This window comes from Theobroma cacao, chromosome 10 (assembly GCF_053813885.1).
Source record: "Theobroma cacao isolate CCN51 chromosome 10, ASM5381388v1, whole genome shotgun sequence".
NCBI classification, from domain to species: Eukaryota; Viridiplantae; Streptophyta; class Magnoliopsida; order Malvales; family Malvaceae; genus Theobroma; species Theobroma cacao.
The window spans coordinates 25,055,324-25,082,670 of record NC_142648.1 but is presented as its reverse complement, the minus strand read 5'-3'; the positions used below and the strand labels follow the sequence as shown (position 1 = coordinate 25,082,670).

At 30.2% G+C, this 27,347-nt stretch overlaps 1 protein-coding gene and 1 long non-coding RNA gene across 9 annotated transcripts; both read right to left on the bottom strand.

The window, feature by feature from the left end:
- Positions 1-2,719: 2,719 nt before the first annotated feature.
- LOC18587165 (uncharacterized) lies at positions 2,720-3,485 on the bottom strand. The gene is made up of 2 exons (XR_016023181.1): positions 3,365-3,485; positions 2,720-3,137 (listed from the first exon to the last, which is right to left on the bottom strand). It is a non-coding gene; the product is annotated as an uncharacterized LOC18587165 (long non-coding RNA).
- Positions 3,486-12,650: 9,165 nt separating this feature from the next.
- Positions 12,651-21,034, bottom strand: LOC18587168 (cuscuta receptor 1-like). Of its 8 annotated transcripts, none has more exons than XM_088802614.1 (12): positions 20,577-21,029; positions 20,242-20,400; positions 19,752-19,913; positions 19,579-19,656; positions 19,328-19,483; positions 17,737-17,811; positions 17,477-17,632; positions 17,291-17,365; positions 15,594-15,755; positions 15,374-15,520; positions 14,674-15,180; positions 12,651-13,710 (listed from the first exon to the last, which is right to left on the bottom strand). In XM_088802614.1, the coding sequence occupies exons 1-12, from the start codon at positions 20,935-20,937 to the stop codon at positions 12,956-12,958; spliced, it is 2,793 nt and encodes a 930-aa protein (XP_088658740.1). In that variant the 5' UTR covers positions 20,938-21,029; the 3' UTR covers positions 12,651-12,955. The 8 variants fall into 8 exon arrangements, with proteins under 8 accessions (XP_088658740.1, XP_088658734.1, XP_088658735.1 ...); XM_088802613.1 differs by having other exon boundaries at positions 13,280-13,417; positions 13,579-15,180; positions 20,577-21,034; XM_088802608.1 differs by having other exon boundaries at positions 12,651-15,180; positions 20,577-21,031.
- Positions 21,035-27,347: the final 6,313 nt, after the last annotated feature.

The window sequence follows — 27,347 nt, the reverse complement described above, 5'->3', positions numbered from 1 at the left end:
TATTATAAAAGCTATACGTTGAAATTGTATTAAATATAATTTTTTATTTTTAAAAATGATTTTATTAATGCTTTGTGAGCATGGCTCTATTGGGCAGTCCTGAGTTGGGATCGTGGACCACTCATGTTTTATAAGACCAATCTTAGGATCAACTGTATAGTTTAGTATGATCTTGACTCAACTTTATATTTTTGATACTTTTTTAAGAAATAATAATTAAAACACTACTATTCCATTATCATAAATGTAAATTATAATAGAAAAATGTACAAATTCATGAAAACTATAAGAAAATTCGAACATCTATGTTACAATTCTCATTATAATTCATTTATTGTTATGTTCTATTATTTTTAAAGTCTTAATGTTTTATTTAACATTATTGGTAGCTTGTTTTCTTTAATTTTATGTTGTTATGAGTATTTGATTTAAACATTTTAATTAACTCTTTAACTCAAAGGTTTAAAAATACATTCTTTTTTATGAGTTGAAGTCTTACAATTTACAAATATTTATTTTATTTCGTATATATTTGTAAATTGATCGTTATTCTAAAATCAATTCAAAACTTAATCCTACAATCCAATCCATCATTCCGAGATAAGTGAATGCTTAACGTCTAGAACCATAGACCATCATAAGATCCTAAAGAATTTGGACTATGGACCACCGGTCAAGTTTCAAAAGCACCATAAAATAGACCCAAGCCCATTGGTCTAGAGTGGTTCATAGCTGACCTAATTAGACCCTTGCTCATCCCTAATGAATGCACATATATTTTTAGACATTAACAGAGGATAATTAAATTATATAATTAAGAAAAGAAATTGATTAGTTGTCTTTAAATTACTAACAAAATTGGGAAATTAAAAAAAATAAAATGGAGAAATCTTACAAGCAAGAAAAAGTATAATTGTAATTTTAGGTCACTTTGACATAAATCCTATACCAAACTCCTCAACCTTTGGTCTTAGAAAAAGAATGACAACAGGAAAAGATTAATTCGGAAAACAAAATTAAAACCAAAAGCAGAGTCCAGCCCAAAGACATGCCCATGCAGCTACTAACAATAAGCCCATATCTATCTATTCTTTCCAGGGCTTCGCTGACCTCAAGACCTCTTGCAATTGGTGTAAGAAGTCATGGTTTCCATGAATTGTCTCTGTTTGGGCTTTCACACAATCTTTAACAGTAGTTTTCCAACTTGAATTTCTGCATTGCAAACGTCTCTTAGGCTTTATAAGTCCAGTAATTCTCCTTGCTTCAATAGCAAATTCATATTATTCTTCACCTTCGACAGTAATTTTGTTGAAATGATGGAACCTACGTTTCGTTTTGAAAAATTAATGTAAACTATTTAATAATAATACCAATAGGTTTAACGTGGTCAAAAGGTGTTGTGATTTGAATAGAGATCTTAGATTGGAGTCTTTCTCTAATTTGTAATTTGTACTTTAAAAAGTTTTAATAGTGTAAAATCTTTGCAGCACTTACAAAGCTCTAAAACAAGAGTCAGCTTATTGACATGATAGTGCCATATATATAATTTAAAACATATTTTACACATGATTATGGTGGCTAGATTATGGGTTAAAAGACGTGTTAAGCTGATTAATTGACTGAGATAGATGCAATTGTCTTCAAACAACCCAACAAAAAGTCAAAATTGTTGGATTAAATACTTTAATAATGATTATAGTTAAAGTGAAGGAATCAAGTTGGCCAATCCAATTTATCAATCTTTATGTAGAAAAATAAGTAGTTAATAAAAAGTTTCACACCAATCTTCAAATTCATTTGAATTTTGATATTAAATATTAATGATATTATTCAAGACTGAAAAATGAGTGGATTGTTATATTTCTCCTTTATGTATAGCATAAGCTCTCTTTGTAATGAAAATGGTGCTTTGACAGTCTGTAATTTGGTACAACTACGGGGCCTCATGTTGGCATGTTAAGGATGAATACGTTGTCAAGGAGAGTTACAGGGAAGGTGATTTTACTGTAATCGAATCTTACCAGCAATAAAATTCAACTGGCAAGTACTTGGGATAAATGAAAAGCTAGCTCACAGACTGTTGCATAATTATTGACACCAGTCTAGAGTTTGCTTAATAACACATTGATACAATAGTGAAAAGCAAAAGAAACCCTCATATGGTTTCTGGGTAATCTGAAAAGAAGAGTGAAATAAGTATTACGAGAAGGAACTTTACTTTGGTTCAAGTCATTTGGGTTAACGATGTCATATGGTTCCTGGTCTGTTTTCGTGGATATATTACTTTTTTTTTTCTCTTCAAAACGATGTCATTTGGGTTCAAATCATTGAACTTTAAAATCAAATCAAATTAGATGTTTGAAGAATTATTCATATCAAACAAAATTTTATTGATCTTAATTAAATTATTTTAACCCAAATTTTTGTCAACTTGTAGCATACCTCCAAACTTGACATATAAATCAAATGAAAAATTTTAGAAAAATCAATGAAAAAGACATGAGTAAAAAATATTATTCATCCGACACTATTTTTTTAACAAAAAAAAAATTATGCATTGATATCTCCGAAATTAAGAAAAAGGACGCATATAACAGTTAATTCTCATAACAGTTTTCAAGTCAAATTTTCTACACATTCTGACTTTGTTAACTGTTTTGCTTTTGTTCAACATATTATCGAAGGTGAGGGAATTAGTATAATTGGTCTAACTAAGGAATTTGATATGACATCAACTATTTTTTATTATGATGGAATATTAGAAATAGCCATAGACATGGAACATTATTGGATCACACGATACGAAACACAAAGTAAGCAGACATTGGACACCAGCTAGTAGCAAATCCTAGTCTGCGCGCTGTCAAATTTATTTTAGTAGTAGTAGTGCAGACCACACAATATTGCCACTAGTGTTTATTTTTGACAGCCTCACTACCACAAGCAAAGCCTGCAGCTTAAGCAGCTGGCCTGAATGTTGCCTTGAGTGATGGAGCAGGGTTGTTTTTATCAATTACAGCCTCTGACGAGTATCCTAATTTACCCAGGTCGCTGCTTTGGTGCGAAGATTGGTCAAGATTGTCTTTGATCTGCTGCCAATCAACTTCGTCGCTGCCTTTAAGGATCTGAGTATAGACCTGCAATTAATAGATCGATTTCAATATTCCAAAGTTGTACATGGTCCGAGTTGGTTTTATTGTATGTCATGAAAACAAAGAAAATTGTAGCATCAGTCATTCATGTCTACGTAATGTTTCATTTTCAATTGAATTTGGAACATATTCAAAAGTTGAAACTTTTTAATTAAGATAAACATTAAAAACGAAATATTATGAAAATATCAATATATAAATTAATAGAATACCTGGTTAGGTTGTTGTTCTTTGTTGCTCCATGCAACAACCTACTTAATCTCATTACTGAGAACATATGCAACACCTCCAATTGATCCTGTGGAATCTGCATTGTGCTTAAATTCACCGGACTCTTGATCCTGAATCGTTTTCGGGGGACTGCCGCTCCCATGCCAATCGTTCCCGCTATCCAGCGTTACATATTGTTTTTTTCCAGCATGATTCTGAAGCTGCACTGTGTGTAAACTGGAACACCGGATTTAAACTGACTAGAAGCCATGATGGTTTTGTGTCTTTTGGATACCAAATCTCTAAACCTTAGCTATTGGTTTGCTTTTGCTTGTGCTCGAAGATTTGCACAGACACATACTTATATACTAGTTTGCAGCGTGCACCAGCCATAACAAAGACAAGAAGCTGGTTGGTACAGAATTCTTATTAATTCTTTTTTTGTCATCTGCATTTATAATTAATGAGAGGTCCATTTGCATTTATTAGAATACTTGTAAATATTTTGACTAAAATGAATAGAGTAAGATAATATGTTCCCTTTACAAAATTACACAACAAACAACCTATAGTAATATAATATGTGGTTAAATACATTGGAAAATATTATTATTGATTTTTTATTTTCATTTTCATTCTTAATTTTAATGTGAAAATCAAATGGCACTATTGTTTTGTAATCTACTCTTATTTATCATTTTAACACCCAAATAACTCCACCAATGATGATGGAAAATACTTTTCACAAGATGATCCAAACAATAGAAAATTGTTTTTGACAATTTATTCCAACAAAAGAAAATATTAATTTTTCCTGTAAAATATTTTACATAGAAAAATTTTTCTCATAGCAAGTTATTTTCCGATTATCAAACGAGCCCTAAACTTCAATTCAAACACAATTTAAAGGCAATAATTAATCTTAGCTATCATTTTCTAGTGTAAGTATCAAGTTTAGTCTAAAGGAGCATGAGAAGTGAATTATTGATTTGTCACTGTTTTTCTCTTAAAATTTAATAGGGAAGTTCAAAAGTTGAAGGGTTGGAAGGAAGGCTCTACCACACCTACCACAGATGAGTTGGGTTACTACCACTACAAATAATCATTGTATTTCCAACGAGTTTGCAACGGATTTGCAACGGAATTTAATTAAAATTTTTAAATGCTTGTTCCGACGGATTTTCAACGAATTTTTACTGAAAATTTTTCAACGAAATTTTCTGTTGAAAATTTGACTTGTAAAACACACACATATTACTGTTTAATATTTCCAACGAAAAATTCCGTTGGAAATCCATTGGAACATTAAACTTTTAAAAAAAAATGTATGTAATCTTTACAGTTTTCAACGAAATTTTCTGTTGAAAATCCGTTGAAAATTTCATCTTCAGAACACACGTGTTACTGTGTATTATTTCCAACGGATTTTCAACAGAAATTTCTGTTGAAACCCTAAACTTTTCCTATGTTATCTTTATCTTTTCCAACGGAAAATTCCGTTGGAAATCCGTTGGAACATTAAACTTTAAAAAAAACGTGTGTAATCTTTACAGTTTCCAACGAAATTTTGCATTGGAAAGTAACATTTTAGTGCATCAAAGTGTTTATGACTTTTTAAACTTTCCAACGGAATTTTCCGTTGGAAATAATCATAATTTTTCCAATTATAAAATTTAAAATTTTTAAAAATTTTATTAATTATTTTTAAAGAATTAGATATTATTAAAAGCAAATACATAGTTATTGAAGTAAAATTTTGGGCTCTGTTTAAATATGTTTTCCTTTGAGTAATTTTGTATAATTTTTTTAACTTTAATGAATCATACAATATTAATTAATAATACCGAATTAGGGTAATGTTATATTATTCCAAAATTGAAAAAAATAACTATATAAAATTTTATATTTTATAAAAAACCATGATAAGATATAAAAATCATATTAAAAAATATATATTACTTTATTTACGTTTTAATTGTAATTAGCTAATATATGTAAATTAAGATTGAAGTTTTATAATAAACTTATTAATATTTATGCTTAAAAAATATCATTTTATTATATCTATGTATTCATGCAAATCTGACCGAGAGCTATAGAAAACATATATTAATTTATATATATATATATATATATATATATATAGATAAACTAGTATGATTTAAGAAAAAAATCGATTAATAATTGTATTAAAATTAAAGTACAAGTTATATTTTTTAATTGAAATATCTTTATAACTGAATATATATATAAATATATATATGAGATATATTAAATAAGGGTCTACATATATATTAATATATAATTTATGTAAGATTATAGTAAATTTCATTTAGATGATTATAATTATTAATGTAATAGGATCCAAATCATACATATATATATATATATATATATATATATATACACACACACACACACACTCTTTATAGTTACTATAACTTGTAATGTCTTTTAACACATACACTTTCTATTATATATTATGTTTATTTATAAAGAATATAATTACTATTATATAAATGAATTACTAAATAATATATATACCTTTGTTTATATAAATTTACAATATATGAAGTTAATTATCTAAAAAAAAGTTGTGAGATTAGAATAGTTTTGAAACTGAACTATTTTTTTTAAATTTCATGTAACTAAGGGCAAATTCATATAATTAATAAAATTATAATTATTAATTAAATTGTAATATCTTTTAATATCTATACTTTATATACATTGGGTTAATTTAAAAAGAATATAATTACAACTTCCGTATATACACTATAATACTTTTAATATATATACTTTATAATATAAAACTTGTAATGTCTTTTAACACATACACTTTATATTATATATTATGTTTATTTATAAAAAATATAATTACTATTGTATTATAAAGTAATTACTAAATAATATATATACTTTTGTTTATATAAATTTATAATATATAAACTTAATAATTTAAAAAGAAGTTGTGAGATTAGAATAGTTTTTTTACTTAGCAATTTTTTTAAATTTCATGTAAATAAGGACAAATTCATATAATCAATAAATTTATGATTATTAATTAAATGTAAGGTCTTTTGATAACTATGTTTTATAAAAATTTGATTTATTTAAAAAAATATAATTACTATTTTGTATATACACTATAATACTTTTAATATATATTTATTTTTTATTTTATATTAATATTATGAAAATGATAATTTTAATACTTATAAAATTTATAAAACAAAATGTGTTTTTTGCACATTAATCCAAATGTTAAATGTTTATGTAATAGTAATTGATGTTAAAAAAATTAAAAAATGAATACAAAATAAAAACCCTACCCACCCCCCAACCCTTCTTTTTCCTTTCTTTCTTATCTTCTAATCGGTAGCCGCTCCTTGCCTCCTTTAGTCGAGTCCTTCATCTGGTGTTCTTCCCCGACCCCAGCTGCCAGCCTACCACACCAAGCTCGAGTCCTTCATCAGTTCATCTACCTTTTCTCTCCAACCGGGCAACCACAGCGACGCCTTGCCGGCTGCGTGGGTGTCTCCCCAAGCCCGACGCAGTTGTTCTTCCCTAACTGCCGGCCAATCACGCCACGCTCGTCAGCTGCCGACCTACCACGACAAGCTCGAGTCCTTCATCAGTTCATCTTTCTTTTCTCTCCAAAAGCCCAGCCACAGCCACAGTATGCCGGCTGCGTGGGTGTCACCCCAAGCTCCACGCCCTTGTTCTTCCCTACCTGCCGGCCTACCACGCCACGCTCGGCTCCTTCATCGGTTCATCTTTCTTTTCTCCCCAGCCGCCTAGCCACAGCCACTCTTTGCCGGCTGCCTCTGTGTCGCCCCAAGCCCCATGCCATTGTTATTCCCCAACTGAAATTTTGGTATAGGATTTTGTTAAACTAGGTTCATTCTTAATAATTGTTATGCAAACAAGATTTGATGCTTTAATTAGTGTTGTCTGTTACTGAAAATGATACTAGTTTATTGACTGCTTTAGACAGTTTTTTGGAGTTGATGTGTTGCTATGGTTGTCTGTTAGTATCTTAATGATATTAGTATTGTCTGTTACTAAAAAATGATACCCTAAGAATTAATGGAACATGCCAATGTCGATGTTGTCATTAGTTTACTCGAGAGTTTTCCATTACCCCAGATTGCAGTTAGTACTTTCAGACTTGATTTTTGGTGATAATGCTGTTGTCTGGTTCCCCAGATATTTGTTTTTAGTTATTTAATTTCATGTTTAAGATTTTTGTTTTTGATTATTTAAATTTAAATTTTAATATTTTTGTGGAAGAAAATTTAATTAGTAGTTAATTTTATGAAATACGTAGAGAAATATTATTGTATATGTATACGAATTCGGGTATACATTGAGAAATTGTATGAAGAAGATTTTAATAATTTTTTAATATAATCGAATTTTTAAACTGGTTAGGGTAATTATAGGGTAGAAAAAATGTAATAGGGTTAGGGTTAGGGTAGTAATTTTAAAATTATACGGGTAGTTAATAGGGTTAGGGTAGTTGATTTTTTATAGGGTTAAGGATAATTTCTAATTAGATGTTAGGACTTGAATCTCAATTTTATAATGTGTTTTTCTTTTATATATTTTACAGTTGAATGCGGAATTAAATTTAGTATCGGAAACAAAAATGATAATTTTTTTTGAAAATTTATTATTAAAATAATAGATCAAAATATTTTCAACGGAAAATTCCGTTAGTAATATTTTTTCAACGGAAATTTCCGTTGGAAATGCCAAATGTTTTTCTGTTGGAAATAGAATTTGCAACGAAAATTTCTGTTGAAAATAATTTTTCGTTGGAAATTTTCAACGGAATTATTTTCCAACGGATTTCTAAAAAAAAAGGCAAAATTTCAAATTTCCAACGGATTTCCAACGGAATTTCAATTGAAAATTTCCAACGGATTTTCAACGAATATCTAATGGAATTTTTCGTTAGAAATTTTTAACGGATTTCCAACGGAAAGTATTACTCACAAGGCTTGTACCGATGGAATTTCTAACGAACTTTTCTGTTGGAAATCGGTTGGAAATAAACATTTTCAACGGAAAAAGGCCTATTTCCAACGGAAATTTCTGTTGGAAATAGCCAATTTTTTTGTAGTGTACTCCATTAGTCGCATAGTCAAGCAAGTTACTGATCTGAAACAAAATAAGAGAAAATAGCATATGAGTCAAAGACTCCATGAGTGGATATAGGAAGGGGACAAGTTAAAGGAGAAGAGTTAAATCATAATTTGCAAAACAACATGATAATCATATAAATTCTTTCAATAGCCATAAATGCATTTGAAAACTCTAAATGCATAACATATAGTAACTATATTCAAACTCAACTTACAAAACATTTTCAAGGATATACGGAAGCTAATCCTCAAACCTTCAAACTCAACATCAAATATTCAAAACAAGAATGTATCATTCATTCAACAAATCGTCTCATCATTTCTAGATAGATACAATAATCATCAATCACCAATCATAGGCATCATAATATCCAATGTACCAATAATACGTCACTGCATGCCATTAGCAGATTAAGGGAAGAAGGGGTGCTTTCACCCAACTTGTTTTTGTGGTATTCTTTCCCCCACAACGGGATTCACGTAGAAGGAAAAAGTGATAAGATGCCCAACTTAATCCTGCGGTATTCTTACCCCTATGCCTGGATTAGAGTCAACATACAAAAAGAAGAAAAGGTGGCACATTGACTAAGCTTAACCCTGTGGTATTCTTATTTCCACACTAGAACTAAAACCAATATACATAAAAAGGGAATAGATGGCACCTTGGCCAAACTTAACCTTGTGGCATTCTTACCCCTATACCGAGACTAGAGTCAATCACAACAAAATCAAAATTTCCATACAAGATCATTCCAAGATCAAGCATCAATTACAAATCATGTCAATCACATAAATCATAGAAAAGTGGAGACCTCTTCGATCCACATTCACAATACACACATTCAAGAGTATTCTTAAACATCCACAATCATTTTCTTAACTAATTATCTTGTATCCACACTAGATTGGAGGCTAGAGTTATCGAAGGAATTATTCAAAATATTGAAAGGGCTTGTCCCTCTTTATTGAAAACTACTATAGAGTAGGATATTTACTTATACATAATAGTTTTGAAAGCCATTTCTAAAACATTGTCTCATCCACAAACACATTTTCCTTAATCAAGTATTTATGGAAACCATACTCATCAATAATCCATCAAATCATTCAAACTATACTTTCAACTTTACACACTCAAATAATTTAGAAAGTGGTGTACCCACTTACCTCGAAAAGTCGACCTCTGTAATTAAGCACAAATATACTTCAACAATTCCTTAAAAGTTTTGATTGTTTCTAAACATTCAACAACTCTTATCATCAATAATCAGTTTAGGAATCAAGTAGTAAGCATTCTAAGCTCTTTCGAATCTATTTAGATTTTTCTAAAACTAATTTCCAAGCCTATGTTTGCCGTTCTACAAATACCCATGTGCAACAAATTCATAAATTCATTATCTTTACCTTAGGTGAGCTCTAAACAAGAAGGAAATCCATTCAAATCCTTTAGTTTCTAGAATTAGTAAATCTCAAACAATACATAATATTTTTAGAGTTAAAAACACAAGATTTCAAGATTTCAAGGGTGAAAAATGTCACCTTTGCTTTTAAAACTCAAAACCAAGCTCAAATCTTTCAAAAATAGTGATTTGAGTGAGAAATGAGTTGAAAGAGCATGGGGAGCTGAGAAAATACCTATGAAAATTCACTGAGAGTTGCCAACCCTCATTTAAAGTGGTACATTTATAAGATAGGGTGAGAAAATATATTTTTACCCCTTTTATTTTTCTAAAAACAACACCATCTATCGATAGATGAGCTCCTGAATGCTTTTAAAAGATTTTGGTTACTATCTATCAATAGATAAGCCCGATCTATTGATAGATAATGAACATCAATCAATAGATGTTCTTTCATTCCTTAAAAATCTTTCTAGGTTTCTATCTATCGATAGATGTTCTTGTCTATTTATCGATAGATTTTTTTTTCTATCTATCGATAAATGAAGAATATCTATCAATAGATAGATTCTAGTATGCAAAAATAGACTTAAACACTTATCCATTTGGATTTCGTTTTTCACTAAACTTTACAAATCATCTTAGTGTCTCAAAACACAAACTTTTCTAAGTTTAAAACTCAGTTTAAAAACTCACAACATGAAACATACATGTTTACCTAAAGATTTCTTAACTTAACATCTTACATTAGGATGGGATTTCACAATAATGCTTTGTGTTTAATTAAGTACTAGATCGTTTATACATTATAAAAAATCAAAGCTTTATCGACTGAATTATTTTCATCGGTAATTGCTGACGGAAAGTCGATGAAAAGTGACAAAGTTATGTGCTAGGTATTATTGAAGGAGCATCGACAAAAAATGTTGACGAAATAGATTTTGTTGATATCCCATCGGCAATAAAATGGCACACAGTATTGTAAAATGGCACAAATTGTAAGAAAATTTATACATATATGTTATAATTCTCATTATAATTCATCTATTGTTATGTTTTATTATTTTTAAAGTCTTAATGTTTTATTTAATAGTATTGGTAGCTTGTTTTCTTTAATTTTATATTATTATGTGTATTTGATATAAACTTTTTGATTAATTAACTCTTTAGCTCAAAGGCTTAAAAATGCATTCTTTTTATGAGTTGAAGTCTTACAATTTACAAATATTCATTTTATATCCTATATATTAGAAAATCGATCCAAAACTTGATTTTACAGTCCAATCCATCATCCCAATATAGGTCAATGCTTAACATTTAGGACCATAGACCATCATAAGATCTTAAAGATTTGGACTATGAACCACCCATTAAGATGCAAAACCACCATAAAATCGAGCCAAGCCCATTGGTCTAGAGTGGTTCATAGATGACCTAATTAGACCCTTGCTCATCCCTCATCAATGCACATATATTTTTAGGCATTAGTAGAGAATAATTAAATTATATAATTAAGAAAATAAACTGATTAGTTATCTTTAAATTACTAACAAAATTGGGAAATAAAAAATAAATAAAATGGAGAAATCTTACAAGCAAGGAAAAGTATAATTATATTTGTTAACATTCATATCTGACTAAAATATCAAGGGTGATTCTATTGAAATTATATGCGATATAAATTTTGATAAAAAAATATTGGAGTTGCTTTAGGTTTTTTTTTTTATTATATCATGAAAAAAAATTGATAATCTAAGCTCAATTTTGAGTTTTTAACATATGGTCACTTCGATATGAATCTTATACCAAACTCCTTAACCTTTTGTGTTGGAAAAAGAATGACAAAAGGAAAGATTAATTGGGAAAACAAAATTAAAACCAAAAGCATAGTTCAGCCCAAAGACATGCCCATACAGCAACTAACAATGAGCCCATATCTATCTAATCTTTCTACGGCTTCAGTGACCTCAAGACCTCTTGCAAATGCTGTTAAGAACTAATGGTTCCTGGAATTGTCTGTATTTGGGCTCCCACACAATCTTTAACATTAGTTTTCCAACTTCAATTTCTACAATGCAAACATCTTCTAGGCTTTATAAGTCTAGTAATTCTCCTTCATGCTTCTATAGCAAATTCATATTATTCTTCACCTCCGACAGTAATTTTGTTGTATGGATGGAACTCACGTTTTGTTTTGAAAAATTAATGCCAACTATTTAATAATAATACCAATTGGTTTAATTTGAATGACAAAGACGTGTTGTGATTTGAATAGAGATCTTAGATTGGAGTCTTTCTCTAATTTTGTAATTTGTACTTAAAAAAATTTTAATAGTGTAAAATCTTGACAGCTCTTAAAAAGCTCTAAAACAAGAGTCAGCTTATCGACATGATAGTGCCATATATATATAATTTAAAACATATTTTACACATGATTATGGTGACTAGATTATGTGTTAAAAGCTGATTAATTGACTGAGATAGCTGCAATTGTCTTCAAACAACCCAACAAAAGCCAAAATTGTTGGATTAAATACTTTGAAAATGATTCTAGTTAAAGTGAATGAATCAAGTTGGCCAATCGAATTTATCAATCTTTATGTAGAAGATACGGGAAGGGAAACATAAGTGACTAGATGGCCATCTTCTTGGAAGATAGGGCGAGGGAAAACCTTTCTTTTGTTTAATCAACTAACGGTGGCAAATAAACAATCATAAATATTAAAAAAATGAGTAAATTAAGAAGAAGAGTTAAATAAATAAGAGAATATTCTCTATACCTAGTGATTTTTCTTGACATGCCATTGCAAGCAGTTGTTGCTTTTTCTGTTAGAATGTCAAAACTTAAAAGTAAATAAGAGAATAGACATAACTGATTTGAATAACAACTTGGAAAAGATCATCCAAACTTAGTGGACAAAAGCAGAGAATTGTAAACAAACACAAAACCATCAAAAACACAAGGCTAAAAGAAATCCACAACTGTTTTAGCAAAGAAATTCCCACTCATGCGAAAGGAAAATTTTAAGATCTGCCATGACAACTAAGCAATTCTTCTGAAGATTTGTAACTCAAGAAAATTGCCCACAGTTGAGAAGCGACAGTAAGTGATGCAATCCTCGATGAAAACAAACCATGCTTTTCTCCAACAAGAATTTATGTAAAGGACAGCAAAAATTCCCAATAGCACAACAACATATGAAACCAAAAAGCTTACACAAAAAACATATGTGTCCAGCAAACTACCTTCTTCATCATCTGATGCAGTTGATACCGTTGACGGTGAATCAGTTTCTGAGCAATTGTTATGCAATGGAGGTCCACAAAGAAAAGGGTTGCCCTCATAACTGCTTTCATCAAAGGTCCCAAATTGAGCTTTTCTTTCTAGAGTACTACCTGACAAATTGTTGTGTGCCACGCTAAAAACCTCCAAAGAGTTCAACTCAATCAGTTGCATAGGGATTCTACCACTCAAGCTGTTGTAAGAAAGGTCCAAGCTCTCAATCTGTTTAAGATTTGAAAATGACTGGGGTATAACTCCAATCAAATTATTGTGTGATAAGTTTAACGATCGGATTTCACTCAAGTTTCCCAATTCGAATGGGATTTGGCCAGTCAAGTTGTTGCAAGATAAATCAATCCCAAACATATAGTCAAGAATGCCACCTGTGTATTTGTGAGACGCACTCTTTGTCGTAAACTCTACCCATTCTTCCATATAGCTATCAGGATAGCGATATAATACAGGAAAAAAGCTAAATTCCACTTCCATCCTGATGTACTTTAATACTTCGAGCTCTGAAAATGTAAAGTGAGCAATGTCTAGAAAAGACTTGCGATACATTAATCCAAGAGTGAAATTACCCAAACAAGAAGGTATAGGACCAGAAAGCATATTTTGAGAAAGATCTATGATGCTTAAGAAGTACGATTTGCATAACTGAACCGGGATTTTGCCATCTAGTTGATTAGCTTTCAAAAGAAGGACATTCAAAGCCGAAAGAGTGCCAATCCATTCTGGAATGTTGCCAGTCAATTTGTTTGCTCTGAGATCTAAAGTCACTAGCGAAGAGCTGCTATTTAAAGCACGTGTTAGTGGACCACTTAATCTGTTTTTGCTTAGGTGGACATGTTTTATTGATGGTGGATTGAAGCAAGACGGTATACAGCCAGATAAATTGTTTTGAGAGAGGTCCAAAAATTCAAGATTATCCAGGTTGCACAATTCCATTGGAATAGAACCCTCAAAATGATTGTTGGACAAATCCAAACTCTCCAAACTTGACAAATTCCATATCCATCTTGGAAGCTCGCCAGACAAACTGTTATTACTTAAATCAATGCCACGTAAGAAATAGGGAAAGCCAACAGTCAAGATATCAATATCAAGTCTTTGTCCAGCAAAGTTATTCCCGTCCAAATATAATTCTAACAAGAACTTTGACTTAAGGATTATAGGAACAACATTTCCGCTTAGATTGTTATTTGACAGCCTAAGAACCCGCAATGAGCTACTCATGCTTAACTCTTTCGGTACTCCTCCAGACAATTGATTATTCGAAAGGTCTAAAATAGTTAACTGGCTCATACCACCTAAACAAGGAGGGATATTATCTTCGAAAGTATTGGCAGATAAAATTAACTTTTCTAAATGCGGAAAAGCTGAACATATATCTACCGAAATTTGAGCTTGTATTTTGTTATTAGATATGTCAATTGAAGATGCTTCAAGATGAGGAATTGGTGGGAACAAGAGAGGACCTGTAAAAAAGTTGTCCGCCAAGATGAGTTCTTGTAATTTTGTATTGTTCTCTAACAACCAAAATGGAAGCATTCCGCTTAACTTGTTATATGAAAGATCAACATATCTCAAGTCATATTGGTAATAAAGGAACTTAGGCAGTTCTTTAATGAGTTCTTGATCTGTTGAACACTTCGACAAAGTCATCATGTTCAGTTGGAACTTTGGCACTGATGTTTGAAAGACAGGGTCCATCACCAACTTGTTTCCATCACTTAACAGGATCTTGAGGTCAGTAAGGTTTGCAAGTGATATGAATGACGCTGGTACTTGAAAGTGATTTGTTGAAAGAGAGAGGACTCTAAGTGATGTGAAATTTGTTAAATGAGACAAATTTCCATTGAATTGATTATCGGAGATATCTAACACGCGAAGAGATGTCAAATTACCCAAACATGAAGGAAGATTCCCCTGTAGTGCATTTCTACTGATATCCAATTCTTCAAGATTTTTTAAATCACACCAACCTGGAAAATTTATAAAATCATGGAAGACATCTAATTATATTCTAATTTTTAAAATATAATATGAATTATTCGATTAAAGAAAGATAATAAAAGATCATTGAAGAGATGTATTCCAGAAGTTGTATTAGAGAAATATCTCTATATATGATCAATAATAATAAATTGTGCAGTATTAATTTGAGTCAGAATTTACCTCGATCAGGTAAGGTACCAATCAGTCCACAGTCAGACAAAGACAAAGTTTTAAGAGAATTCAATACTCCAATGCTTTGCACAATGTTGCTATTGAGATAAGAATAATCCAGAAATATTTCCTCCACATTGCTCGACATATGCAACTCTACGTAAAAGAAGAAGTAATTAATGATAGGACGTATGAGATGTCTTTTTGGAATAAAATAATAATGACTTACCTGATGAGAATGCCATGCTCTTGTTGAAGTAATTCTCTCGTAAATAGAAGGTCTCAACTGATGAGAATGCCTCTACTAATTCTAGCAGTGTTGTCATGCTTCCATTGGTCATGAAAACGTTATCCAAATAAAGAATTTTTAACTTTCTCAAACTTCTATTTCCTGTGAGTGAAAAAGAAACAAATATAAGCTTTCAATTTTCAAGTTAATATATTCGTAAATTAAAAATTTGTAAATGTAACTAAAAATTTCATATTAAAAATTTCCAAAACTTGAATGATTATGTTACGGTATTTATTTGGTAAAAGATATGATTTATCTTATCTCTTATGATAATAATTTAAATTTATTTTAGTTCTTATAAAATATAATAGTAGCCAATAAATCTCAAATAGCTCAATAATTGATTTTTCTGTACATTTTTAAAATAAGTTAACAAAATAAATAAACATACTGTTTAAAAAGTCATATAATGAATAAGAATTATGTAATTGACACATTATGTCTATTAATTAATAATTAATTAATTTTTAAAAGGTAATAATAAATTTTAAAATTAAAACACAATAAGGTGATAGGCAATCAACATTTCACTAAAAGAATAAATAGTGATCTAATGATTAATGGTAAAAAGTTTACTACATGCTTTTAATTTTTCTTACTAATCAATGATAATTATTTCATATATATCTATCTTATGGAGTTAAATTGTAATTTAATGAATATAAATAAAAAATTTACTAAGATTAATGGTTAATATTTCTTAAATATAATGGTTAGAAAATTAGGTTTCAAACTTATTAGTATATTGTTTTCTATAAAGGAAATTTAATTTTAGGCATAAAATTTATTTAATTTTCATTGCACTAATCATCAACGATTTTTGTGCAGTATATTATTTTCATTTTCAATGTTTAAACTTATATTTTAAAAATATTTCAAATTCTTTCATTTTGTCAACAATGGTTCACTATTTATTGAAATTGTTTCAAATTCATTCATTTTGTCAACGTTTGTTAAAAATTAACGGAACTATGCTACTTTAACCCAATGTGAATGAGCTATGCTATTCATTTTGGCATAAATCTCAATCCGAAAAAGTCAAATAAGTCACAAGAACATCAGATTCATTTTCATATGCTACAGGGATATGGGCGTCCACATAATACCGAAGTGGTGGATTCCATCATATTTTATTGATGACTGACAGAATATATGAATTTAGAACCATTTTAACATGGGACAAATTCAAAAATTATTTTAAAATTGATAAATGAAAATAAAAATATTACAAAAAAGTCATAAATGTAAGACCCAATTTACTTTATTTTTTTACTTGCATAAATATCATGTCCTTGTACTTTATATATTCACTAATCTAAAAATTTATTGTTTTTATTATTTTAATAATGAGGACATTTGCGTACGACTCACAAGCAAATAAAAATTAACACAAACAAGCATTAGTTAAAGTATATATATGCAGTTGCAGACTAGTTAAAGAAAGTCATCACCAAACCCAAATTGAGCACTTTCTCACGCATCAAACTACAATTTTTCACTTTAAAAAAATTAAAAATTATTTTAATATAAAATGATGCAAAACCAACCATATCTAAATTTGTTGATCATTTAAGTATTTACTTCATTGTAACATCTAGTTGAGAATAAAAATTTAACCTCACAAATAATGATACCTTTGTGGGCCACAAATTTGTTCAGCTCGTTATAGCTCATATCTAGCTCCCCTAAGTTGGTAAAAGCACTTAAATCTGAGGAAAGAAAAGTAACAAATAAGCTCCATTAAATCATTTAGAAATGAAATTATATATATTTTTGAAGTATTTGTAACGAGTCAAAATTTGATAGAAAAGTAATTCTACCTTCCATATCTATTGATCCCTTCAACTGATTAGAACTTATATATAACGACTTCAAATTTGAAAGCCCTCTAAGGGATGCAAATATGCTGTTATTAAAAAGATTATCACTCAAATCAAGCTCTTCCAAATGAGTCAACTCCAACTGTCTCCCACTACCTTCATAAGATTTTAAGATATATAATTTTATCAATAAAAGAAGCTTTACGTAATATTTAGTTATATGTAAAAATTTAATTAATTGAGCAAATATAAATGCATACCTTGGAAGGAACGAAGACTTTCGATTTTATTCCAGTGTAAATCCAACTTCTTCAAGTTTATCAAATTATTCAATTCTAGCCAAGATCAATTCAAATAATCTTTATGTTAGTCAAGTTAGAAATCTGTAATTACCATATGCAATATGAAATTTTGTTTACTGAATATTTGACTTTAATGAAACAAAACTAAAAGGGATTTACATATTTGGATCATTTTAAAAGTTCTAAAATCTCCATTAAATCATTTAGAAAAGGAATCATATATATTTTTGAAGTATTTGTAACGGGTCAAAATTTGACAAAAAAGTAATTCTACCTTTCATATCTATTGATCCTTTCAACTTGTTAGAAGTTATTTGCAACCACTTCAGATTTTATTTTTATTATTATATCTATTTATATATTATTATATTTTATATTTTACATAAATTTTTCCATTTCACTAATCTCCTCTCGCATACCTCTAATATTCATGCTACAATACAAATATATTTTATTATATATATTTTTTATATGTACATTATTTTCATAAAATTATATTAAAAATTATCTAAAAGAAAATCAATCAACACAAATATCCAAAACACAACCCAATCAACCGAAGGTCTGAAGCTTACCCAAAGTCTAAGACCAATTAGCCCAAAGAAAACCGGACCAGTAGAGAGCCCCAAGCCTGCTTAAGAGGCCAATGCCCTCCTGCTAAACGCACCGTTAGGTGCCCAAGGAAGAGAACTAGCTCCTGCTAAAACGGCGCCGTTTTAGCACCCTTCCTTCCACAAAGAAACCCAGACAAATCTATGCAGTTTTGACAAACCTCCTAAAACTTATATAGAAGGCTTATTTCTTCTCCACTCCATCTTTTATTCTCCCCTTTTCTCTCTGTACCCGACGGCACCCTCTCCCTTCTCTCTAGGCGAAGACCTCACCTCCCTTCGTCTTCTCTCCCTTTAGCCAGATCTTTACCGCCGGCCTAGAAAAGGAAAAAAACTCTCCTATTTCTACTTCCCGAAGCCTCTCTTTTCTTTGCTTCAATCGAGTGAAAGAAAATCCCCACAACTCCCAAATCTCTAAATCTCCCCTAGAACCGAAAAGAAACCCCTTTTTTCATCATTTTGGTTTTTGGCTTTGTAAGGCTTTTGGGTTTTGCTTTTTGATTGTGGTATGGTATGATGTTGGTAGAAAGCTAGGAATTTTTTTGTTCTAGGTTTTTTCGAAATAGGGATTTCTAGGGTTTTGGTTTTTAGGAATTTGGTTGCTAGGTTTATTTTTTATTGGAGGCTAGGGTTCCTCTCTTTTTTGAAATTCCGTGCCCTTTTTCAGTTTTATAATGCAATAAAATTGAAATTTGGGTTTGATATCAACCCATAAACAAAAAAAATGCAAATAGAAATAAAAAAAATAAACTTGAAAAAAACAGCAAGGAAAAAAAATTAAGACTATGGTAACAATGATCGGATTCAAATAAATAAATAACAAAATTAAAATAAAAAATTAAAAGAAAAAAAGTTTCTATTTGACTTTGATGAAATAAAACTAAAAGGAATTTACATATTTGGATAATTTTAAAAGAAATAGAAAACGATAACTTTACCTTCAATATCTATTGAGCCTTGCAATTGGTTGCCACTCATATCCAAGGATTTTAGACTTGAAAGCCCACGAAGGAATGCAAATGTGTTGTTCCTGAAGAGATTGCTTCTCAAGTCAAGTACTTCCAAACTTGTCAACCTCAGTTTTGTTTCATTTCCTGTGCAAAATTTCTATAATGTTATCACTAATGAAAATCTGAATTGATTACACATTGATCACTTACAAAATTTAATTCAGTAACTATCATTATACCTTGGTACAGTGGTAGAAGGCTTTCAATTCTGTTCTCACTTAAATCCAAGTTCTTCAAGTTTGTCAAATTATTCAATTCTATTCAAGCCCAATTAGTATAAAAGCAAATGATCAAAAACTTTCCTAAAACAACAATGGAAATTAATGGACAAAAAAAGTTAAAGCAAACCTACCGTGAATACGAACCGTTCCTCCTAAGTTATTTCCTCCCAAATATAAAGCCTTTAAAGATGAAATATTACCCATATGTAACAGGATGCTATTCTTCAAAGAGTTCCAACTTAAATCAAGAGTCTCCAAATTACTGAGTCTTGAAAACGATTCAAAACCTGACCCTAGTAATGAGAAAACTTTAATATTTTAATCATTATATATCATAAATATTCAATATTTTTTTAAATGGCATATTTATGAAAGAAGAGTCAGAGCAGACTCCTCGAAAGAGCAAAAGTGCACAATTCATCACAAAAGTAGAAAACAACTCCCAAACAGAGGAGCAGTATGCCAAACACAAGAAACAGAGACATAACAGCAAAGGATCTCCAAAAGAGAGGAGTGGTTGAGAACAACTCAAGAAGCGACTCACAGAACAAAAGGGAGGAGTGGCTGAGAATACTCAAAAGTTGAGCAACACGGTCAATATTTTGTGAAATAGTTGCTTACCGTTTACATGACTTGTTCCTGTGAACACGTTGTATGCTAGATTTAAATACTTGAGAGACGAAAGCTCACTCAAAGATAATAAAATGCTATCATTGAGGTAATTCCAACTTAGGTCAAGGATCTCCAAATTACCCAATCTAGATGATAGCTTTGCAAAACCTGCAAAAGACTTCTTTTAATTTATAAGAGTTAGTGGCTCTTCATCAATAAAAGTAAAGAAATATAAAATTATTAAAATTAAAAAGTGATGAAATGAATTTTCATAATGCAAATAGGAATTTGTGTTAAAAACTTGCAGTTGATGAGTAATTAAAGATGAAAGGCAAAGGATCGACCTTCATTTTCAATGCAACCAGCTATGTGATTTCCTGGCAAATAAAGACTCTTCAATTCCTTGAAGGGGAGAAACAAAGAGGCATTAAGATACCAATGATCCTCTTTCCAGGATGAACTCGTATAATTAAGAGAGAGTCCTATCACTCGTCTGGTGCTGCTGTTGCACTCAACCATTTCCCATTGACAACAATCTGAACCCTTGGCCTCCAGCCAGCTGTTCAGATGATCATAACGATTGAAGAAAGGTTTGAGTTGCAAGAGAGCAATTCTCTCATGCTCCCAGCACGCATCAGAACACAACCATCCTTCTAACAACAACACAATCAAGAGCATCCACAACCATTTTGGCTCCATCATCATCTGTGTATTTTAAAATCGCTAATTTGCTACAATTCTAATGATATAACAAGCCTTGAAGCTTTAATATATAGACGAAGGAGGCATCCGTATTAGCAAGTTGCTTTGACTTGTAGCTTTCACTAGGAAAGAGTTTAACCAAAAAATGGAACACATAAATTTTGCATAGTTAATTTTAAGTTTTAAGTAAATGTGTTCATTTATATAATGTTTTATTAATTACTCTTCTCTTCTTTTTTTTTAAATAAAACTTAAAGAACTGTTTCGTTAAATAATTCCACTCTTCATATTTGATTGTAACTCTTTGTGTACTAATGATCGATCTTGAATTCATATCACTCGTTTTCAAAACCATTCTTCAATGGTTATAGTAGGAAAGCTGGTTAATTATTAGTCATAAAAATAATTTCATACATCTTTTGTGAAAAAAACTTTGATTTTATCATTCAATAATTCATACTTCACTCAAATGAGTGAATTGTCATGAAAGTGTGGAGTTTCGGTTCAAAATGTGCTTTCCATCCCATTATAGTCAAAATTCCATTGTTAGCACCACAATTGCACCAACCAAATGTGCTCCTGCAAAGGTTTTATTAATGTTGTCGATGTAATATCTTAAAAGAAATTGTAATATTAGAGTAATATCTTAAAAGAAATTGTAATATTAGAGTAATATCTTTATAGATCTTGGTTAGCTGTTTTCCAACCTTAATTCAAAGTTTTTGTAAAATTTCAACTTGCTTGACCAATTGGATAATTTCATTTTTATTACTTTGCTGTCAACAAACATGATAATCAATTTGATATAACATCTTACAAGAAATTTTGATTCTTTAAAAGAAATTGCAACATTACAGTAATATATTAATGACGTTGGCAAGTTTTGGCCCAACCTTGACACAAAATTCTTATTATATGTGAACTTGTTTGATCCAAGTACTTCATTTTCATTATTTTATAGTCAACAAATATGATAGCCATTTTGATGTAATATCTTAGAAGAAATTTCGATCTTTTAAAAGAAATTGCAATGTTAGAGTAATATTTTAAATGATGTTGGCCAACTTTGGCCCAGTCTTAATCCAAAATTCTTGTAAAATTTAAACTTGTTTGACTCGTAAGGATACTTCATTTTCATTACATTATAGTCAACAAGCATAGTGGTCATTTTGATGTAATATCTTAGAAGAAATTTTGATTTTTTAAAAGAAATTGCAATGTTAAAATAATATCTTAAATAATGTTGGCCGTCTTAAATTCAACTTTTTTTTTTGAAAAGCACCAGAATGAATTTATTTCTCAAAAGAAAAATGATGCTGCAGCAAGTTTCTTCCAAGTGAAAAAGAAACTAAAACAACAGCTTACAACTCTCAATAACAACAAAAAATCAACAAGAAATGGTCAAGGCAGCACCATTGACCTAACCAATTTGACTTAACCAATTGGGAGCACCACAAATAGCACTACAAAAAATCACAGCTCAATTGCCACCAAGCTTTGGCCTAATCTTGATACAAAGTTTTTGTGAAATTTCAACTTGCTTGACTCGTAAGGTTATTTTAGTTTCATTACTTTATAGTCAACAAACATAATAGTCATTTTTATGTAATATCTTATAAAAAATTTTTATCCCTGAAAAAAAGTTATATTGTTAGAACAAAACCTTTAATGATGTTGGCCAGCTTTTTTGCAATTTTGATATGAAATTCGTTTGAAATTTCAACTTGTTTGACCCATTAAGTTACTTCATTTTCAGTACTTTATAGTTAACAAACATGATAGTCTTTTTTATATAATATCTTAGAAGAAATTTTGAACCCTTAAAAGAAGTTGGAATGTTAGAGTAATATCTTTAATGATGTTAGTCAACTTTTTCCCAACCTTGATATGAAGTTCTTGTGAAATTTTAACTTGCCTGACGCGTTAGGTTACATCATTTTCATTATTGTATAATCAACAAAAATGAGAGTCTTTTTCATGTAATATCTTAGAAGAAATTTTGATTCCTTAAAAGAAATTGGAATGTTAGAGTAATATCTTTAATGATATTGGTCAACTTTTTTGCAATCTTGATATGAAGTTTTTGTGAAATTTCAACTTGCTTGACCCGTTAGGTAATTTCATGTTCATTACTTTATTATTAACAAACATGATAGTTATTTTGATGTAATATCTTAGAAGAAATTTTTATCACTTAAAAAAAGTTGCAATATTAGAGTAATATCTTTAAAAATATTGGCAAGCCTTTTTCCAATCTTAATATGAAGTTCTTATGAAATTTCCAACTTGTTTGACCTGTTAGGTTACTTCGTTTTCATTAATTTATAGTCAACAAACATGACAGTCATTTTGATGTAATATCTTAAAAGAAATTTTGATCTCTTAAAAAAATTGCAATGTTAGAGAAATATCTTTAATGATGTTGGCAAGCTTTTTTCCCAACTTGATACAAAGTTCTCATGAAATTTCCAACTTACTTGACCTTTTAGGTTACTTCATTTTCATTAATTTATAGTTAACAAACATGATAGTCCATTTTGATGTAATATCTTAGAAGAAAATTTAATCCCTTAAAAGAAGTTGCAATATTAAAGTAATATGTTCAACGATGTTGGCTAACTTTTTTCCAACCTTAATATAAAGTTTTTGTGAAATTTCAACTTGCTTGACCCGTTAGGTAATTTCATTTTTATTATTTTATTGTCAACAAACATGATAATCGTTTTGATGTAATATCTTAGAAGAAAATTAATCCCTTAAAAAAAATTGCAATATTAGAGCAATATCTTAAATGATGTTTACCAGCTTGTTGGCCTAACCCTGATACAAAACTCTTATAGAATTTCAATTTACTTGACCCGTAAGGGTTGTTTCTAGACTAATAAAGCCTAAGGAATGTTCAAAATGCAAAACTAATGGGAATAACTCATGCAAGAAGTGGAAAACTTGTGTAAAGATTGTGTGAAAGCCCAAATAAAGACACTTCAAGGAAACCGTGACTTGTTACACCAATTGTAAAAGCTCTTGAGGACAGTGAAGATGAGGAAAATGCTAATTCTTTTGATGGTCTCTTGGTTTCTAAACAGCCCAAGTGAGGTTGAATTGTGGAAAGGTCAGCCAAAGGATCAAATCTTAGTTTCAAAATTCAAATTGTCATACACCCAAGCAATATAAACCATGTCAAGACTATACAATCACCAGTATTGTCCTACAGCCAAGCAATAAACATATTGCTTCTATACACCTTATTTTGCTTGTTGTAATGTGCAGGTTCTAGAACCCGATCACTAGACAAGGAAAAAACTAGGTTTAGGAGTTGCCATCAATCTTTTTTTTTACTAGGTGCGATTGGCCACTTATTGACTCAGTTCTAATTGATAAAGTCTTAAATTAATTTTAGGTCCGTCAAAAGAATGATAAACTAGTCTACAATTTTTTAGAGTTGGGTTCAAGAATGCGGTTATGCACGGGGAAGGATTGGCACTCCCGTGACACCCGTTCCACAAACAGTACCACTTAATTATAGGTTATCCTATTGGAGCCTTAATTCTTTAATTTATTCTGTTATGTTTCCTTAATTATAATTTATTTTATCTTTTATTTTATTAACAAATTAAGATATTTTATTTGGTTTTACAGGTGTGACATACACATGATGCAATTGTGAAATGCATGGCAAAAAAATCCAATTGATGTTGAACGAAAACCTTTTATTGAGAATATTTCCTGAATCCGCCTATCATACTGGTGGGATTCGAAGATATTCTCTCACTTAAGGAATTATATGGGAAACTTACATTCGCAAGTTTAACGAATAAATCCTATCATCGAGGTAGTCGTTTGCGTTTGAAAATAATATTTTTCGTGAATACAGAACCTAATACGAACAGAAGTCTTTTTATTAAAGATATTCTCCGAACCCTCTCATCGTACTAGTGGGACCCAGGAGTATCTTTTCACCTAGGAAATTTTTTGAAGAAAACTCACCTTCGCAAGATTCTTCAGAAAGTCCTATCATCGGGACTTATACTCGTGTATAAAATACATCTATATGCTATGACATTTAATAATGCAATAGTGATATGGGATGTGCCTACCTATATCTTCTTTGTTATTTCTTTAAGATTTCTTTTTATTTTTTTTCTTTGTAGGCATGTATATTATGAATTATATTTTTTTATTTTATTTGGGTATCTATCTACTTTACTGTATAGAGTCTCTTTTACCCAAATTCTATATCTTTAAGTAAGATATCTTATTTCATAGTTATTATTGTTTACGTATATATTTTTTAATTCTTCTTCTTCCTTTTTTTTATTATCTATCCTATTCTTTTTTTAATGACCCTTATAAATCTATTTTTTTGTAACTAAATATTTACCTTTTATATTTTAAATGTATTTATTATTATGAATTTACCATTATTGAATATTTTATTACTCTTTCTTTATTTGTTATCGTGAGTATTATTACTTTCCACAATTCTATATTTATCTTTTAGCACCTTAAGTAAATATTAGTCATTTGTTCTCTTAAATTTATTATTATATTTTTTTATATCTTGACCAATTGAATATATATAATTTTTATTTATTTAGAATCAAAAACATCAGAAATCAAAATTAAGATCTTCCCATCATACTGGTGGGGTCTTAATCATAATGCTTAACTTAAAAAAATTCATTTAAAATTGTGATTTCTCGCATTTCAAATGAACATCCCATCATTGGTATAATCTAAATAATTTATTTCAAGTATAGTATACTTTATAATTTCTTAGAGTAATAAATATTTTATGCTTTATTTTGCTTCTTCTTTATTTTATTTTTGGATACAATATCTTATGTTTCTATTATTAGTTAACGATTTCCTATATATATATATATATATATATATTTACCAATTTAAGGTATTATTTGGATTAGAATATTAAGATTTAAAACTAAAACCCTTTCGTCATACTGGTGGAGTTTTAATTTAATCTCTCGCTTAAGAAGATTAACTCGGGTCTGTGACTTCTCGCATCCCGAGCTAATATTCTATTCCTGTATAACACACACACACACACATATATTATCATCACTTTTTTTTTTTTGCATTAACTCATTATTCATTTGCTTTATTAAGTAACATAACTAATTTTTTTTCTCATGTAATTATAGTTTTTACCCATATACTATCTCCCGTAACTAAATAGTTCATCTTGCTTTGTTTATATATATCTATTAAAATACAATCACGTTATACATTAATTGAAATTAGCAACAAAGCAAACAATGCAAATCCACGTGTAAACTAAAAGTTAAACAAATCAACCACAAAGCTTAATAATCAAAGGAGTCCAGGTCATATCAAAGGCTAGGCTAGGACTTGACCAAGGTCACGGATCTGCCCACTTTCTCTTCAACCAAACTTGAGGCATAAGGCTTGCTGCAAGGAGTATCATGGGCTTAGCCTATTTTGCATCTTCAAAGCACACCATTTGATGCAACAAAAGAGGCTTTCCTTGAGCAAGGACTGACGTCGTTTCTTTGTTTATATCATTCCTCAATTGAAACCCTATATTCTGTTTACAGAATTTTTTACTCTCCTAGCCGCCTTTTCTCCTTTCTTCTTCAACTCCCGTTTGACCTTGTCCTTTCTCCTCTCTCACTTTTTTTTAGCCTCCCTTCTTCTCTCCAAACCGCAACCTCTACCACCAAACGAAACCATCACTACCACGAAGATCCTTGTCAGTTGATTTGGATCTCTTCTCCATTATACCTCAGCTAGAAACCGAAAGATGAGCCCCTAGCATGAGCCTAAACCACCTAAACTTGCGAAACTATCCTAGATCCAGAGGCTTCTCCCTCAAAATCCCAAGAACCAAACGATTTATCATCTTTTTCAAGCTTCCGTCCTCTTTTATTTTTTGGTATTTTTTTTGCTATATTTTTTCTGTGGCTAACGGCTGTTAGGTCAAGGGTTTTTCCTTTTTCTCTTAAGGTTTCTTTGAAATCCAGCTCTGAGGGTTTTTCTTTGAAAATTGGCTCCCCCTGCTTTTGGAAATTATTTTTCTTGATATAAAAGTTGCAAATACTATCCTAGGCAATGGTCCAGAAAACTGGAAAAGTCCGAACAATAAAAAAAATAGGAAATAAAATAATATATAAGATCTAATTAGACCAAATAAAAATGAAAGACAAGGTAATCAATGTACTTCAGAAATAATGTCTACATTGCTAGTTGATCCGCACACTAGTTTCCTTCCCTGAAGACATGATGGAAAGTCACTCCCCTTATTGCTTCACATAACAAGTCAATATACTGAAATATTTTCTAGCATTTCTATCGTCTCTTCAGTGGAATTTACACCTAAGAGATTGCAGTCTTGGAATCAAACCATACAATCAAGTGTCTCTACCCATGATTTA

Excerpts from the sequence above, each read along its gene's own strand:
- LOC18587168 (XM_088802608.1), bottom strand. The coding sequence starts at position 20,937 with ATGATGATGGAGCCAAAATGGTTGTGGATGCTCTTGATTGTGTTGTTG. Across the intron at positions 20,401-20,576 it reads TGGTTGCATTGAAAATGAAG|GTTTTGCAAAGCTATCATCT; the intron begins GTCGATCCTTTG and ends AGTCTTTTGCAG. Across the intron at positions 19,914-20,241 it reads AGGAACAAGTCATGTAAACG|GGTCAGGTTTTGAATCGTTT; the intron begins GTAAGCAACTAT and ends TCTCATTACTAG.